The 14,989-nt window shown below is 36.8% G+C and overlaps 1 protein-coding gene across 1 annotated transcript; it reads left to right on the top strand.

Annotated features, from left to right (window-relative positions):
- The first annotated feature begins 4,481 nt into the window (after positions 1 to 4,481).
- On the top strand, positions 4,482 to 12,746 carry LOC137030619 (cornifelin homolog). Its single transcript, XM_067401035.1, has 4 exons — positions 4,482 to 4,632; positions 11,297 to 11,423; positions 11,607 to 11,767; positions 12,117 to 12,746. Exons 2-4 carry the CDS (start codon positions 11,306 to 11,308, stop codon positions 12,327 to 12,329), a joined length of 492 nt encoding a protein of 163 aa, XP_067257136.1. The 5' UTR covers positions 4,482 to 4,632; positions 11,297 to 11,305; the 3' UTR covers positions 12,330 to 12,746.
- The last annotated feature ends 2,243 nt before the right edge of the window (positions 12,747 to 14,989 follow it).

Raw genomic sequence — 14,989 nt, 5'->3', positions numbered from 1 at the left:
CTCCAGTATCGACCCTGAAAGAACAATCTTGATGCGGATGCACTGTCTAGACGACCCCATGGTGATCTGGTAAATGATCCTACATCTCAAAAGGAACAAGATCGAATACGCCAGTTTACTTTGTACCATTCACCTGAAACTGCCAATTCCATCTCAGTTTCCATGGATGCAATCCAAGCAGTCTATGAAAAACATTCCTTATGTCAAGCAGGTGACAGTAATTGTATAACTCTTGTTGAGTCACTTTCCATGAGTCCAGACGCAATTCCCAAAGATTATGAGCTGATGGAAGGATCTTCAGTTGTTCCCTGTATGTCAGAACAGGAGTTGAAAGAAAAACAGAGAAATGATCCAGCCATGCGAGAAGTAATTTTTCAACTGGAATCAGGTGACGCTGTCCTACTGCACTGAGATGTGAGCTTCCAGAACTTCCTTTCCTGTTGAGAGAATGGAGAAAACTTGAGTTAAAGGATGGTGTTCTCTATCGTAAAAGAGCCGCTGGGGACTGTACAACTTACCAGCTTGTTCTACCACCTGACTTAAGAGCCATGATCATGGAGAGTCTACATGATAATATGGGTCACATGGGAATAGAACGGACCCTTGATCTCATCCGGTCGCGATTCTATTGGCCCAGAATGGCCATGGATGTCGAAAATAAAGTCAAGACCTGTGAACGCTGTGTGTGCAGAAAAACCTTACCGGAAAGAGCCGCTCCTCTAGTGAACATCCAAGTTACCCGGCCACTAGAGTTAGTGTGCATGGACTTTTTGTCATTGGAACCCGACCGTAGTAACACCAAAGACATCTTGGTAATAACAGACTTCTTCACCAAGTATGCGGTCGCAATCCCCACCCCAAACCAAAAAGCCCGAACGGTTGCTAAAATTCTGTGGGAACACTTCATAGTGCATTATGGTGTGCCTGAAAAGCTCCACAGCGATCAAGGACCCGACTTTGAATCCAAAACTATCAAAGAACTCTGTGAAATTGCTGGTATCAGAAAAGTCAGAACTACACCGTACCATCCTAGAGGGAACCCGGTCGAGCGTTTCAACCGCACACTGCTAGGAATGCTCGGTACCTTGAAAACTCAAGGGAAAACTTGATGGAAAGACTTTGTTAAACCCCTTGTGCACGCTTATAACTGCACGAAGCACGAGACAACCGGTTTCACACCATACGAACTTATGTTCGGACGCCAACCAAGACTACCAGTAGACTTGATTTTCAACACCGCAGTGAACCGTGACAGTCCTAAATTCCATTCACAATATGTGCAGTCATTAAAATCTCACCTTCAGGAGAGCTACAAATTAGCCCAGAAGAATGCGGCCAAAACCGCAGAAAGAACCAAAGTCCGCTTTGACCGTAAAGTAACTGAGTCTTCTTTCGAGGAAGGTGACCGTGTCCTGGTCAGAAATGTGAGGGTACGCGGAAAACACAAATTAGCTGACAGATGGGATCCCATGGTACACATTGTAGTGAGTCGTGCTGGTGAATTACCTGTCTATACAGTGAAACCAGTAAGACAAGAAGGTCCCTTACGAACATTACACAGAGATTTGTTGTTACCTTGTGGATTCTTGCCGCCGCTGATGGAAGAAACTGATGTAACAAAATCTCAGAAAAAGCGGGTAACCAGACAAAACGGAGATGAGGCACCGGATGAATGTCAGGAAAACTATCAAAGTTCCGATGAAGATGACTATGTACCTCAATTCTCTGAAGTTCCAGCCATTACTACACAAAGGTTCATCAGAGAGTACAGTGTGGTCAGAGAACCTAAAGACGTTTCTTCTAACTCTGATTCTGAAATTCAAACATCTGTCCCAAGTCATGGTTCAGAGACTGTGAATGAAAGAAATGTACTCAGAAGAAATGATTCATCTGAAATGGAACACTTACCTGATATTCATTACTTACCTGAAGCCCAGTCTTCATCCTGTGGAACAGGACCTGTAAAGGAAAACCTGAAAGAAAGAAACCACTGACCTCAAGTAGAGCAGCAAACACTGCATGCACCTGATGGGAAAGAGAAGGACGATAACACACAAGCTGTTCAAGTTGAGGAAAGTGTACCTGATGTTCCATTGAGGAGAAGCAGAGTAGAATCAGCTGAATCTGCTGAATTTGCTGAACCTGTGGAAGAAACAGATCAAAGTGCAAGTGAGGATGAAATTCAGTTAAGAAGGTCCAAAAGAGTGAAGCAGAAGTCGCAAAGACTGACTTACCCAGAAATGGGAAACCCAATGATATCCATTATCCAATCCCTGCTTCAAGGACTGAACACTGCTTTTGTAGAATCACTTGCAGAACATCCCAAACCAATGAGACACCCCAAGCTCTAAAGTCTTAAGTTTTAGCTATGCAAAGGGACTTGCATAGATTTAAGAGGGGAGGGTGTAACACAGGTTAGAATTCTGTTATATAAGAAACAAAGTAAATAATATAATTTTGAAATAATTATAATTCTAATAAAATGTTGAAAATATTAAACATAAAGCTGATTAAAGTCATTGCAGTGTGAAATAATGAAATAATAAATTGATAAAGTGACAAATTGCTTAAATGATATATTTAGTCTAAATTGAGACCGCGCGTGACGTCGACGAGACGAGACGAAACGAGAGCGGGAGCAATGAGAGATACACGCATTGCTGATCACGAGAGAGTGAGCAAAGATCAATCTGAGGGAAATATCAAAATAATCCTTTCTAATATTCAAATAATATGATGTATAATATGTTGTAGACCTGTTATCTAACTATATTGGGTTATTTTTAGAATGTTATTGTTGATATTGCCGCTGATGACTACTAATTGAGAACCCCTTGTAAAATCTGATGCGGGATGTTAAAAGTATATTAAAAAATGAATGTTATATATGTTTATTGATGTCCTGAAGTGTTTTATGTGTGTAATAGTTTCTGAAGGAGTGTGAGATGTAATATAATATTCCATTTAAGCACTTTAATGATATATTGCACATGATGACATATTCTTATATATTCATATATATGTTTTATATATGTTGAATATGAAAAAAGGGGTTTTGAAAACTTTTTACATATAGATTGATGAATGTGTAGTGTATATTGTGCTTTTTCCAAAGGAAATATTTTGTAAATGCTTTTGAAACTTAAGATGCTGTTTGTATAAACAGGTCAGGTTTTTTTCTGTGATTTCATTGAACACCGAGATGGCGAACCTCCCAACCAACCTATGAGAGATGCAGACAGAGAAGTCCCGTGCACACCCCTGGATTGGTGCTTTCTGCTGATCAGGTGGAATCTGTAGGATCTGTTTTTTTTTCTTCCCTTCATCGACTATTGACTGTTGAAATACAGCCTTCATCTACATCTACACTTAGAGACTTTTTGTACACACCAACATTTTTTTCTCACTTTGGCTGACAAAGGAACATTGAGACTGTTATATTGTTTGAAGAGTTGAATTGTTTTCGAATTGTTCGAATTGTACTACTGTGATGTAATTTTCTTTCCTCATTTGTTTCAATTTGGGTTAATCTTTTCTATGAGTAAAATATAAAAGTGTTGAACAAAAAACAAACTAATAACCCAATGAAGAAAAACTTTTACTAAACTAAAAGTAGTGAAACTGAATATCTATAAACTAAATTAGAAACTAAACAACTGAAACATAAACAATTACTATATAATAACTAGAAGCAAATAATAAACAGAGCTCAAAGATATAAAAAACGGAAAAACAACAACAGGGCATTGAAAAGAAACAATCATTTCATTTGGTTTTATTTATTTTATTTAATTGTTATTGTGACTGTGTTACAATTGTTTTTATTATTTTTTGCTCAAACAAAATACAAAGACATTTCCAGTTATTATTTGTGTCCTTGTGTGTCCCGGTTACTTACCCCCCCGTAACGAACCTAATCACTGGTCCAGTATCAGGTGCTTAGAGCGACCTGTCCCTGTTACAGTAACTTCCATGTTACAGATAGGACAACACAGAATTATAATAGTGATTGTGTTTGCGTGTATAAATGCTAAAATGCATAAAAGAGGTTTAGAACCTGATCCCAGGTTCAGATGTCACAGGCAATTGAGACAATGTATTTTATTACCAGAGCAGTTTTAATCTTTGTATGTTTACTGATTCATCACCATGTACATAGCTGTGTTTACATTTTACATTAAACATGCTGTTGTCTAGCAAACCTTTATTCTGCTCAGTGCCTGCAGACCGGTTTTGTTCCAGGATGTGTTACATCATAGGGCTTACTGCGCAAATAAGTCTTTTTACAAAGATCTTTTAATATTATCATAATATTAACTTTTATATTTTTATATATATTATATATATATGTCATTAACTGGTTTATATTCAATATGAATAACAATATCTAATAATTGTCTTAAATTCCTTGATCACAACAGAAATGCACCTGCTTTTCTATTATGCTGCATTCATAATGGTGAAGAGTAGGGGTTGTTAGACAATTCATAGCTGTGACGTCCGCATGTCTGTTGTACTCTCTTGTGGTCATGCACAAGGTGCTCCACCTACAGCTTTTTGGTTCCCTTCCTGCTGTGAAAAGCAGTGCATCAACACACATCTCATTTACAGCCCTTGAAGACCAGGCTTCAGGCAAGTACACTGTTTTCTTGGCGTGACTTTGTGACTTTTCTGTTTCTGAACTTTTATTCCATTTCTGAACTGTTCCTATATCTGATGACTTTTTATTAGATTGTTTTTCAGATGTTTTAGGACTTTTTGCTTTTAGTTTAGCTTTTGCACAGCAACAAAATTGCGTATGAATGTAAATTTTATGTTTTGTTTTTCAAATTAGTATTAGTTTAGCATGTCCAGGCACTGCAGCTTTAATTGTATTTTGACAGTAGCACCTCTTGATACTTTAAAAATCATATTCTTGCAATTTTCTATAGCACTTCTTTTGCATTTTCAAATGCATTATGCTGAATGTTTCCTCTCTGTGACATATGAGAACCCGTGGAGGCCATTTACAAGTAAAATGAGGGGGGAAAGTATATGAAAAACCAATTCCCTGAGCTCACCTATGTGCTTTCATTTCATGTTCTTGGTCATTGGCAACCATACTGCTCTATTATTTTCCATTACTTCTTCTTTCCCCCTCTTTATGCTCTGATACTCTTTGACAGAATAAAAGGTGTGGAAATTTGCATTGTGTTCCTCTGTTCTGGGGTGAGGGAGCAGACTTGCCCTGAGAGTGGAGAAGGGATTTTTATTTTTTTTGCTTTCACCGTGATCTCTGATTGTATTGGAGATATTAGATAATGGAAGACTTAAGAGTAAAAGCAATTATGTAGCTCTTTGCTGTCTCTATTTAATGTGATGCGATTTAAATCCTCTCCGTCCGACTTGTATAAAGTTCAGAAACCTCTGTCTAGGTTTCTAAACATTTACTTTCTCACAAAATATACAACTGACTCAGAATGGCTTGAAGCCTAAAAAATTTCACAGTAAATACTTTATTTTAGATGATGTGAGCTATGTAAAAATGGGACAGATAACTATTTTTACTCTCGCACAGTTTTTGTGATGCTACAACCTCAAAACTAAATCCAATGTGGATTAATTAACTTTTAGCACTGCTATCTGTTTTGTCATTCAAAGTGGGGCAGTGATTTTAAGTTTATAATCCAACGAGAATGTAAAATTATGTCAAGTCAAGTCAAGTCAAGTCAAATTTATTTATATAGCGCTTTTACAATTGGTAATTGTTTCAAAGCAGCTTTACATATTAGAAGCACAGAAAAAAGAATGAAGTGGTTAAAACTGTACAAACAAGCGTGGTAATATGTAACATATACAAGATGGTGCTACATTAAGCCAATGTCGGCTGACTTCCAGGGGTGGAAAAAAAACCCCTAGGAGAAAAACCCAGCGTGCTAGCACTGGGAAAAAAGTCCTAGGAGGGAAAAAACCCCTTGGAAGATATATATATGTAAATGTATATGGAGATCAAAATCTGAATTGTACATTTTTATTATAGAGATTAAAAATCGATTATATGTAAATATATGTAAGCGGATATGGGGATTAAAAATCTGAATTATAGATGCAGCCAGAATTGGATCTTTAGGCCCATTGTCTCCTGGGCTACGTTGTAGTCAGGTCCAGACACAGGTTCTCCATCTGATCTGGATACGGCCTGGATCCAGCACCCGACAAACCTCAGGATAAGCAGAGAGACAGATATTAGCGTAGATGCCATTCTTATTCTGATGTACAGGTATATCTAGTGTTATAGGAAATGTTCTCGGTTCCGGCCGACCTAATTATTGCAGCGTAACAATCCTTTAACGGATTTGAAAAATGTTAATGTATTGATAATGTGTTATGTGTATGCAAGAGCAAAGAGATGTGTTTTTAGTCTAGATTTAAACTGACAGAGTGTGTCTGCTTCCCGAACAATGCTAGGAAGATTGTTCCAGAGTTTAGGTGCTAAATAGGAAAAGGATCTGCCGCCTTCAGTTGATTTTGATATTCTGGGTATTATCAACTGGCCTAAATTCTGAGATCGCAATAAACGTGAAGGACTATAATGCATTAAGAGCTCACTTAGGTACTGGGGAGCTAAACCATTTAGAGCTTTATAAGTAAGTAGCAAGATTTTAAAATCTATACAATGTTTAATAGGGAGCCAATGTAATGTTGACAGAACTGGGCTAATATGGTCATACTTTCTGGTTCTAGTAAGAACTCTAGCTGCCGCATTTTGGACCAACTGTAGTTTGTTTAAAAGCCGAGCAGAACAACCACCCAGTAGAGCGTTACAATAATCTAGTCTTGAGGTCATGAATGCATGAACCAACTGTTCCGCATTTGTCATTGAGAGCATATGTCGTAATTTAGATATATATTTTAGATGGAAGAAGGCGGTTTTACAGATACTATGTAAAAACCAGTCAGCTGTGGATGGGTTAGACATAGACTACCATATGTAATCTAATGTGTGTGCTAGCAAAAAGCAGACTTACAGTATAAATATCCTGATATTAACTGTGGTATGATAGGGTTTATGCCATAATAACTCAAAATAGTAATTCATCAGAACAGGTTTAAAAAGTGTCAGGTTTAAAAAGTGTCCTGTTTTATCTGACAGGTTAAATTGAAACTGGAAAACCCTCACAAATAATTAAATGTAATTTTACCAAAGTATAATAATGTTTATAAAACGGATAGTTCTGTTCCTTGATGTTGATTGGTCAATATCTGTGTTTTATTTACGATAAAGCATGGCTATGACTGCTTCAACTTTTGGCCACATCTATCAATGGCTGGTGACTTTTACTGTCACAGACATGCCAGGCTCCAGCACCCTCCAATCACAGCGCACACCATCCCCGGAATACTAATCACCGTCACCTGCACCTCATCAGCACGCTCATCACCAGCACTACTCAACACACTCTCACACACAGTCACATTGTCCGGTCTCATTTGCATCTAAGGACTTACCTGAATGCTTACCTTAAGGACTCCTCTTGCTACTTACCTGTACTCCTCTTGCTACTTACGTGTACTCCGTGTACCCAAGCTCCTCTCCTCGTCTTCGATCTGGTGTGAAGTGTTGTTTGAAGTCATCTACTCCATTCAGCAAGTATCATTCTTCACTGTCACTCTGCAATCACAAAAGGACAGTGTCATTCTCCATATCAGTCTTCAGTCACAAACTTGCATCGGTTTACTCACCTGTTGTCATCCATATACTCTGCTTGTGTTCAATAAACTACCTGTTAACCTATCTTCTGTCTCCCGGCTGGTCCTATTGTAACATTTACCAGCTATAAATGTTTTTTTACCGGCCATGAAACTGTTAGGACACCAAAATTTTAGATACCAGTAAAAATTCACAATTCTCTATTCCAATTTCGATACCACTAGCCTAACTAATATAAATTTAAAACTTTATTAAAGACAAGTAACAGCAGGTATCAGGTAGAGACACTGAATAAATTTATCAAATGTAAAATAGCACTGTATAAATTAAACTAATCCTTATTAAAGTTACAAAAGTTATTCAGTCAAGAGCAATGAATGCTTTTTTCTTTGTGCTTTGTTGTTTGATTGACATTAAAAACAGAAAGCAGCAGAAATATTAGGCTGCTGTCACTTTAAGACCTAATACACAGATCCAATGCACTGATACACAAACAGTTGATAGGCCACTGACTTCTATAGTATTTATTTATTTATTTATTTATTTTTTTTTTTTTTCTATACTATGGACATCAAAGTGGCCCATCAACTGTTTGGTTACTTACATTCTTCATAATATCTTCTTTGGCGTTCAGCAGATAAAAAATAAATAAAATAAAACATCAGACGGAACAACTTGAGGGTGAGTAAATGATGAAAGATTTTTCATTTTTGGGTGAACTATCCCTTTAAGCCATAACCAACTTAGTTTACTAGGATACTCACTGAGATTGTGAATTTGTCCGTTGAAGCACAAGAAGACACGAAACAGAGCTCAATTCTGTATTCACGCAGATGCAGCTTTCTGGGCACGCACTTCAGATGTGTGCACAAAAACTTTCCACACAGCGTGCGAGTAACGAATTGAGTTCTTTTCGCATCGTCTTGTGCTTGTATATTTAAATTTCCAAGGCAACTCTTGTGACAATATCCCGAGCGTTGTTCACGTTTGTTTACATTCATGTTCTGCATTGTTAGAATTCATAAATGTTACTGGCCAACTGGCGATTGACATCATTTTTGCAAAGCGTGTCCAACTGCGTCAATACTATAGAAGTCAGTGGGGCCTATCAACTGTTTGTGTATCAGTATCAGTGCTTAGGATCTGTGCATTAGGTCTTAAAGTGACAGCAGCCTAATATTTCAGTACTATAAACCATTACACCCCCTACATCAAGTTACGCTTCCAACAATGAAACAGACATTTGGGATGTCATCAGAGCCCCTCCCTCGGAATCGCTGATGGAAATCGCTGTGTCCCAATTCAGAGGCTGCATCCTTCGAAGGCCACAAAGGTCAGACTGAGCATTGTTAAATGGTGGTCTAGCCTATGGAGGACTGTTCTTGTCGCCTAGCAACTGTGACAGCTGCTGTTGATGTGACTAATGCTTGTACAACTGTCTGAAAACTAACCAGGGCTAACAAACTGTCTAAATATGTTCACTATGGTCCATTTCTGTATATAATAAAGAGTATAAACTATTTATAATCGAATCTTAGTAAAGAGTATAAGCTATTTATAGTCGCATCTTAGTAAGATATGTCAACATTTGAACCGCTTTAAAGGTTTTCTTTTATTTTTACATTTTTATTATTTGATATTTGAGTAAGTTGAAACCCAATACTTGCATTTAAAAGTGTAATTCGGCAACGGTAAGAAAACTGTTTCTCCCTTCTTTTCCTGCCTGAATCCATTCAATCTCACGTAACAACAAGTGGGCGTGACAGTTAAAGAAACAGAACAGAAATTATACATACAGAAAACATAAATAATAATGATACAGGAAATATCAGAATTGACCCTTTGCTGGGAGTTTGATTGACAAGCGATCTTAACCATCATAACGCTGAATCCGCCATTTTGTCCGACAAAGCAGTTAGGAGTTAGAAGATTAACCTAGGTGGTCTTGAACTTGAAAAACTGTGTGTACTGACGTCTTTCTGCGTTTGAAACAACTTTACTTCTCATGTTCATTCATGTTTATTTGATGCTATAAATTATATAGTAGGAAGAGATGATCAGTTCACGAGCCTCTTTAGCTGAGGCGCTACAGCAATCTGTCACGACACATTAAAGAGCCACAAAATGTTTTTTATTGTTAGAATTTCTTAAAAAATTACAGTTTGAAAATTACAGTTTCCCATTACAGCTGGGACTTTGATTAATACTCTGTCTTGTCTGTTGACATGTTGTCAGTATCCTCTTTGCTCCGCAATGTATTGTTCACTGCGTGTGGTATGACAGCACCACGGCTTGCCGGACAAAGCAACATTAACTAAGGGGGGGCAGGTCTTTGCGAAGGGTCAATTGCCTCTCAAAGAAGTCACAAAAATATATAAAATATACTTTGCTATTACTTGCAAATCAACAAAAAATAATAATTACAAATTATTGATATATTAAATTGGCTCTTACAAGCACAATGAATTCTGGGGTTGGCAAGGCCACGAAGGATCCATCTGTTGTATCCTTCATTTCATGGGAAACAGGACGCATTTGGAGGCCACATTTGAAGGAGCCTTCGAATTGGGACAGCCTTCGTCATGGTGCAGTGATGCAATCGGCCTTCAAACGCACCCTTCGAAGGTTGCAGCTGCTGAACTGGAATGCAGCAGTCTTCACTAGTGCTGCTCTTGTTCTACCTCACCTTCCTTGCTTTTTTAACTTCACCATCGCCACCTAGTGATAAGGCATACAGATCATATAACACAGATCACTGACACTGTAAGTCATCCTGTTTGTTTTCATCAGTTTTTTAAGTATTTTAATTTTAAATTTATGGAAGGGGTAGGTATTTAGCTATAATTACCATGAATCTGTATTAATTTGACAGTAACATTTATTTTATGTTGTACTAATAGCTTTTATTTCATTCATAAGATTCTAAAGCAGTATAAGCTAAATAAAAAATACTTCTCTTAAAGATTGTTTTATTCAATGACATCCATGTTTGTTTCTTCGCGGGAGGCTTAACTTGTAGTAGGTGTAACTTACAGGGGCATGGTTTGTGGTACTGTGAGACGCAGAAAGAAACTCTCTTTCGTACATTTGGCGCTTGGCAACAACCTTTGCAACATAAACAAACAATATACTGTCAAAACTGTTCCATGTATTATGCATTTCATCAAAAACGGTTTACTATTAATTTAATGAAGTATGAGTAACCCCTGCATGTCTGCATCATTCATTCACTTTTAATTTTGAAGCCACACCCTTTCCACATTAAAGAAATGTCAGGGACTATATATATGTATATATATGTGTATGTATGTATGTAAGAGAGGCTGTGCTGTATTGTGAATTTACAAGTCACAGTCATGCTCTTCAGCCATGACTGTATACACAATACAGCACCGCTGCTCAGACCTTAATTATTGCCTACTTTATTAGTATTAAACTTAAAAAAATATATAATATAAATAAAAAAAATATATAAAAAATTATAAATATTACTGTACATGTAAAACACATGCCTTTATAAATAAATATTTATATTTATTTATTAGAAGCATATGTTGAAGACAAGCATTCTTATTTGTCTGTGGATTTTCCCATGTGTTTTTCCAGCTCAGTGGAATGATGATGACACATTCAGCTGTAAGTGTCCAGCCAGCCATGGCTGTGACCACTGATATCTTGAGGCTAAACCAGTGGAGCAGCGGAGTGTGTGACTGCTGCGAAGACATGGGCATTTGTAAGTGTTTGATGAGAGAGAAAAAGGGAAATTATTGGAAGTATAATATAGAGTTAGGCATATGTTAGTATGTGAGAAATGATGCAAATCAGCTGTGTGATATTTGTGTTTGAGGATGTGTGCTTGTGTACGATCTGAATGCATAACAAATTCAAACTTTTGACATCTGTTTTCCTGTGGCAGGTTGCTGTGGTTTGTGGTGTACATACTGCCTCATGTGTAAGACCAGTGAGGATTTTGGAGAGTGTCTCTGTCTCCCCTTGCTGGAGATATGCTTTGGAGGCATGTTGCACCCCATTACTCTCGCCATGAGGAGCAGTATGAGAGAGAGGTACCACATTAAGGTAATTACTATTTATTAGTAGTATTTTACTATGTTGTATTACAGTTTTGACAATTATTGCATTTTAAAATAAATTAATTTTCAACATCCATTATTCGAGTCTTCAGTGTTTTTGAGGAAACCATGATGCATTGTTTCGGTATTTGAATAAAACTACCACAGTGGTGTGAGTTTATTTGTTTACGAATTGGAAAAACATTGTAGTGCTTATATAACAACTTTTTTTTTTTTTTTTTTTTTTTTTTTTTAAACAGACTGAATATAACTTGTTGTAGAACAAAATATGGTCACATCAGTGTATATATCACTTATATATCACTTTAGATTTAAAGTTATTTTCTCTCATTAAGGGTTCGATACAAAATGACTGCTGTGTGGTGACCTGTTGCCCTGTGTGCGTCTGGTGTCAGATGGCGAGAGAGCTGAAGGCTCGACGGCATTCCGTAGTGGTCATTAACCAAACCATCAACCCAGTACACCAGCAGCCACAAGCTTTTAACCAGCCATCTCAAGCCGTGAACATGGGCTACCAGCCTCCACACGCCATAAATGTTGCATACTAATGACTTCAGTGCATATGTGCACATCTGTGCTTCTTTAACCTCAAGCTCCCCAAAGAGCAAAACCTGCTGTTTTGTTGAAGTAACATAGTGGTCAGGAAATCTGTTGAGTTCAATCTTTATACCTAACCTTCCAGTTTAAACTCTTCCAGTATTTTTTTTTTTCTTAACAAAACAATATTTAATGACAACAGTTTCTCAGACAGGGCTTAGAGTAAGCCAGGATTAGGCCTTCGTTCAATTAGGGTATTTAAGTTTTAATAAACGTACCCTAGAAAAAAAAAAAAAAAAAGTTGCTCTATACATTACTGTATATAACCAGATTCTCAAACTGTCATTACATCTTCCCCTGTTTTCAAATATTATTCTGCATTAAAATGTGAGCATTCCCCAACAATACTAATAAACATAATAAACAAACAGCTTTCAGTGTCTTCTTCTTTTAAACATCTTATTAAAACAATTAAATCTTCTTTAGAATCATGAATGACTATCTAGTGGGTTCCGGGTAGACTACCACATAGATGCTGAGATTTATTCTGCCTCATGTAGTAATTATGTACTAACTACAAAGTCTTTCAAATATTCAGGCTGTTTAACAACTCTTCCTCTGGATGTAACAACTTTTTTTGTTGTTGTTCTGGAATGTCTTGCTCTACGTTTTGATCTTGATTACTTGATGTTGTTCAGCTTGTGTCTGTTCTTCATCCACACCTCTCTCTTTGTCGAACTCATATTGGTGTGCAGATGGGTTGCAGAAAAGGAGATAATTTCAGTTTTTTTCTCAAGTCTCCATTCGCTGTGCGAGTTATGTTAGATCTCTGAGTTGTGTTTTTACAAACAACTGTAGCTGTCTGGTTCCAGCCTTTCTAGTTGTCCGTTTTGACTGTAATAGGGTCTCCATGTTTGAGTTCAAGCAACGGTCGACAACCATGACGTCTGTCACAATAAAGCTTGTAGTTCGCCATATTGTCTGTTACTCTCACCTTTGAGAAATCAGAACACTCAGGTTTCTTTTCCAGGACAGGAACCGGTGTTCCCAGCTGGTGTCCAAGCATCAACTGCACTCAAAAAAATATTTGTGTCTAACAATTAAGATTTATGTATTTTGATTGCATATAAAATTTCCATCCATTTGGATTACATATTTTTTTACCTAAATTAAGTAATAAACATTATGTGATTCAAAAGTGTAAGACATATGTAAATGAAACAAGTAAGAATAAGATTTATGTAATAATATTAATAAATCAAACATGTTTCAAATTCATAAGAATCATGATTATGTATTCTTTTTAAAATGCATAATATTTAGGTATTTTAATAAAGTAAATGGTTTTTATTTTATATCAATTGTTTTATTCCTGTACGGAATCTAACTGCAACACACAAAAAACAAGATAGACCAAATGGCTACACTTTTTTTTATTGACATTCACATTTTAGATGTCAAAGCAAAAAAAAAAAAAAAAAAAAAAAAAAGTGATCAAAAAGATGAGCTAGCAAATGAAACTAGTCTTTGGGCACTTGTGTAAACAGAAAAATTAAATTACATATGAGCCAATGACAACAGTATTACTAACATTTGGACAAATCTATGAAATTACTTGAAATGAAATGGTGACAGTCAAGAAAAAGCTTAAAAGCACCACAACTTTTAACACTGTAGTTCCAATCAATGTCTTTGGGCTCTTGTTTAAACAGAAAAATCAGGTTACATATGAGCCATTGACAACAGAATTACTAACATTTGAACAAATCTGTGAAATTACTTGAAATGAAATGGTGACAAAAAAGTCTGAGTATTAAAGTAAAGTAAGTCTGTGCACCACCATAGTATCAAAAGGTATATAAAATTATATATTTATGTCTTAAGAACCCTTTCAGATAAAACACCTGACATGCATTTTTTTTTTTTAAACAGAGTCATAAAAGGTTGCCTGATTGGTTAGGGCAAGCATGATTACATGTTGGGCATACATAAACATCCACCATACAGAAACTTCAAAACTTGCCAAAAATCCAGAAAATCAGGACCAGCACTTACTTGCATACACTTTAACATGTGCAATATCAAAGAACATTGAACAGCAAAAAAAAAAAAAGCACAAGAAATGTCCTTTTAAACAGTGTTTCAAAACAGTATAAAACTTGAAGTAAACAATGTTCACTCAGGTAAATAGAAAACTCAAACAATCCTTGGGGAGTACTGAAGCATGTTCTTATTGAAGCATCTTAATCTTGAGTGCCTGTACTTTGGGTGAAGGCCTGGCTGAATACAGCTCCATGAAAAGTTTTTGGAATGCTTCAAATGTGCGTTTGAGGTCTTTCGGGTTGTTAAGATTAAGGGCATAAATGAGTCCCAAAAGCATCACACATCCATGTGTGATGCTCTGCAGGTTTTGGAGGACTGCCAAACCTTCGAGAACCACACCATCTCCGGGATCAGCCCCCTCGCCCCGAATAACATAGATGCCCATTGTTGTCTGTGCAATCCCAGACTCTGCCTCTTCACTTTCACAGTCCTGGAGAAGAAACAAAGACAATGAGTTATGACACCAGGCAAACAGATTAAAGACACGTTTTACAAACTTTCATATACTCTCCATCTCTCTCTGCATTTATATATGGAGAAAAAAAAAGGTTTGACTATAGTCATTTCC

The sequence above is a fragment of the Chanodichthys erythropterus genome, chromosome 11 (genome assembly GCF_024489055.1).
Source record: "Chanodichthys erythropterus isolate Z2021 chromosome 11, ASM2448905v1, whole genome shotgun sequence".
Taxonomy (NCBI): Eukaryota; Metazoa; Chordata; class Actinopteri; order Cypriniformes; family Xenocyprididae; genus Chanodichthys; species Chanodichthys erythropterus.
This window is presented reverse-complemented; position numbering and strand designations above follow the sequence as displayed.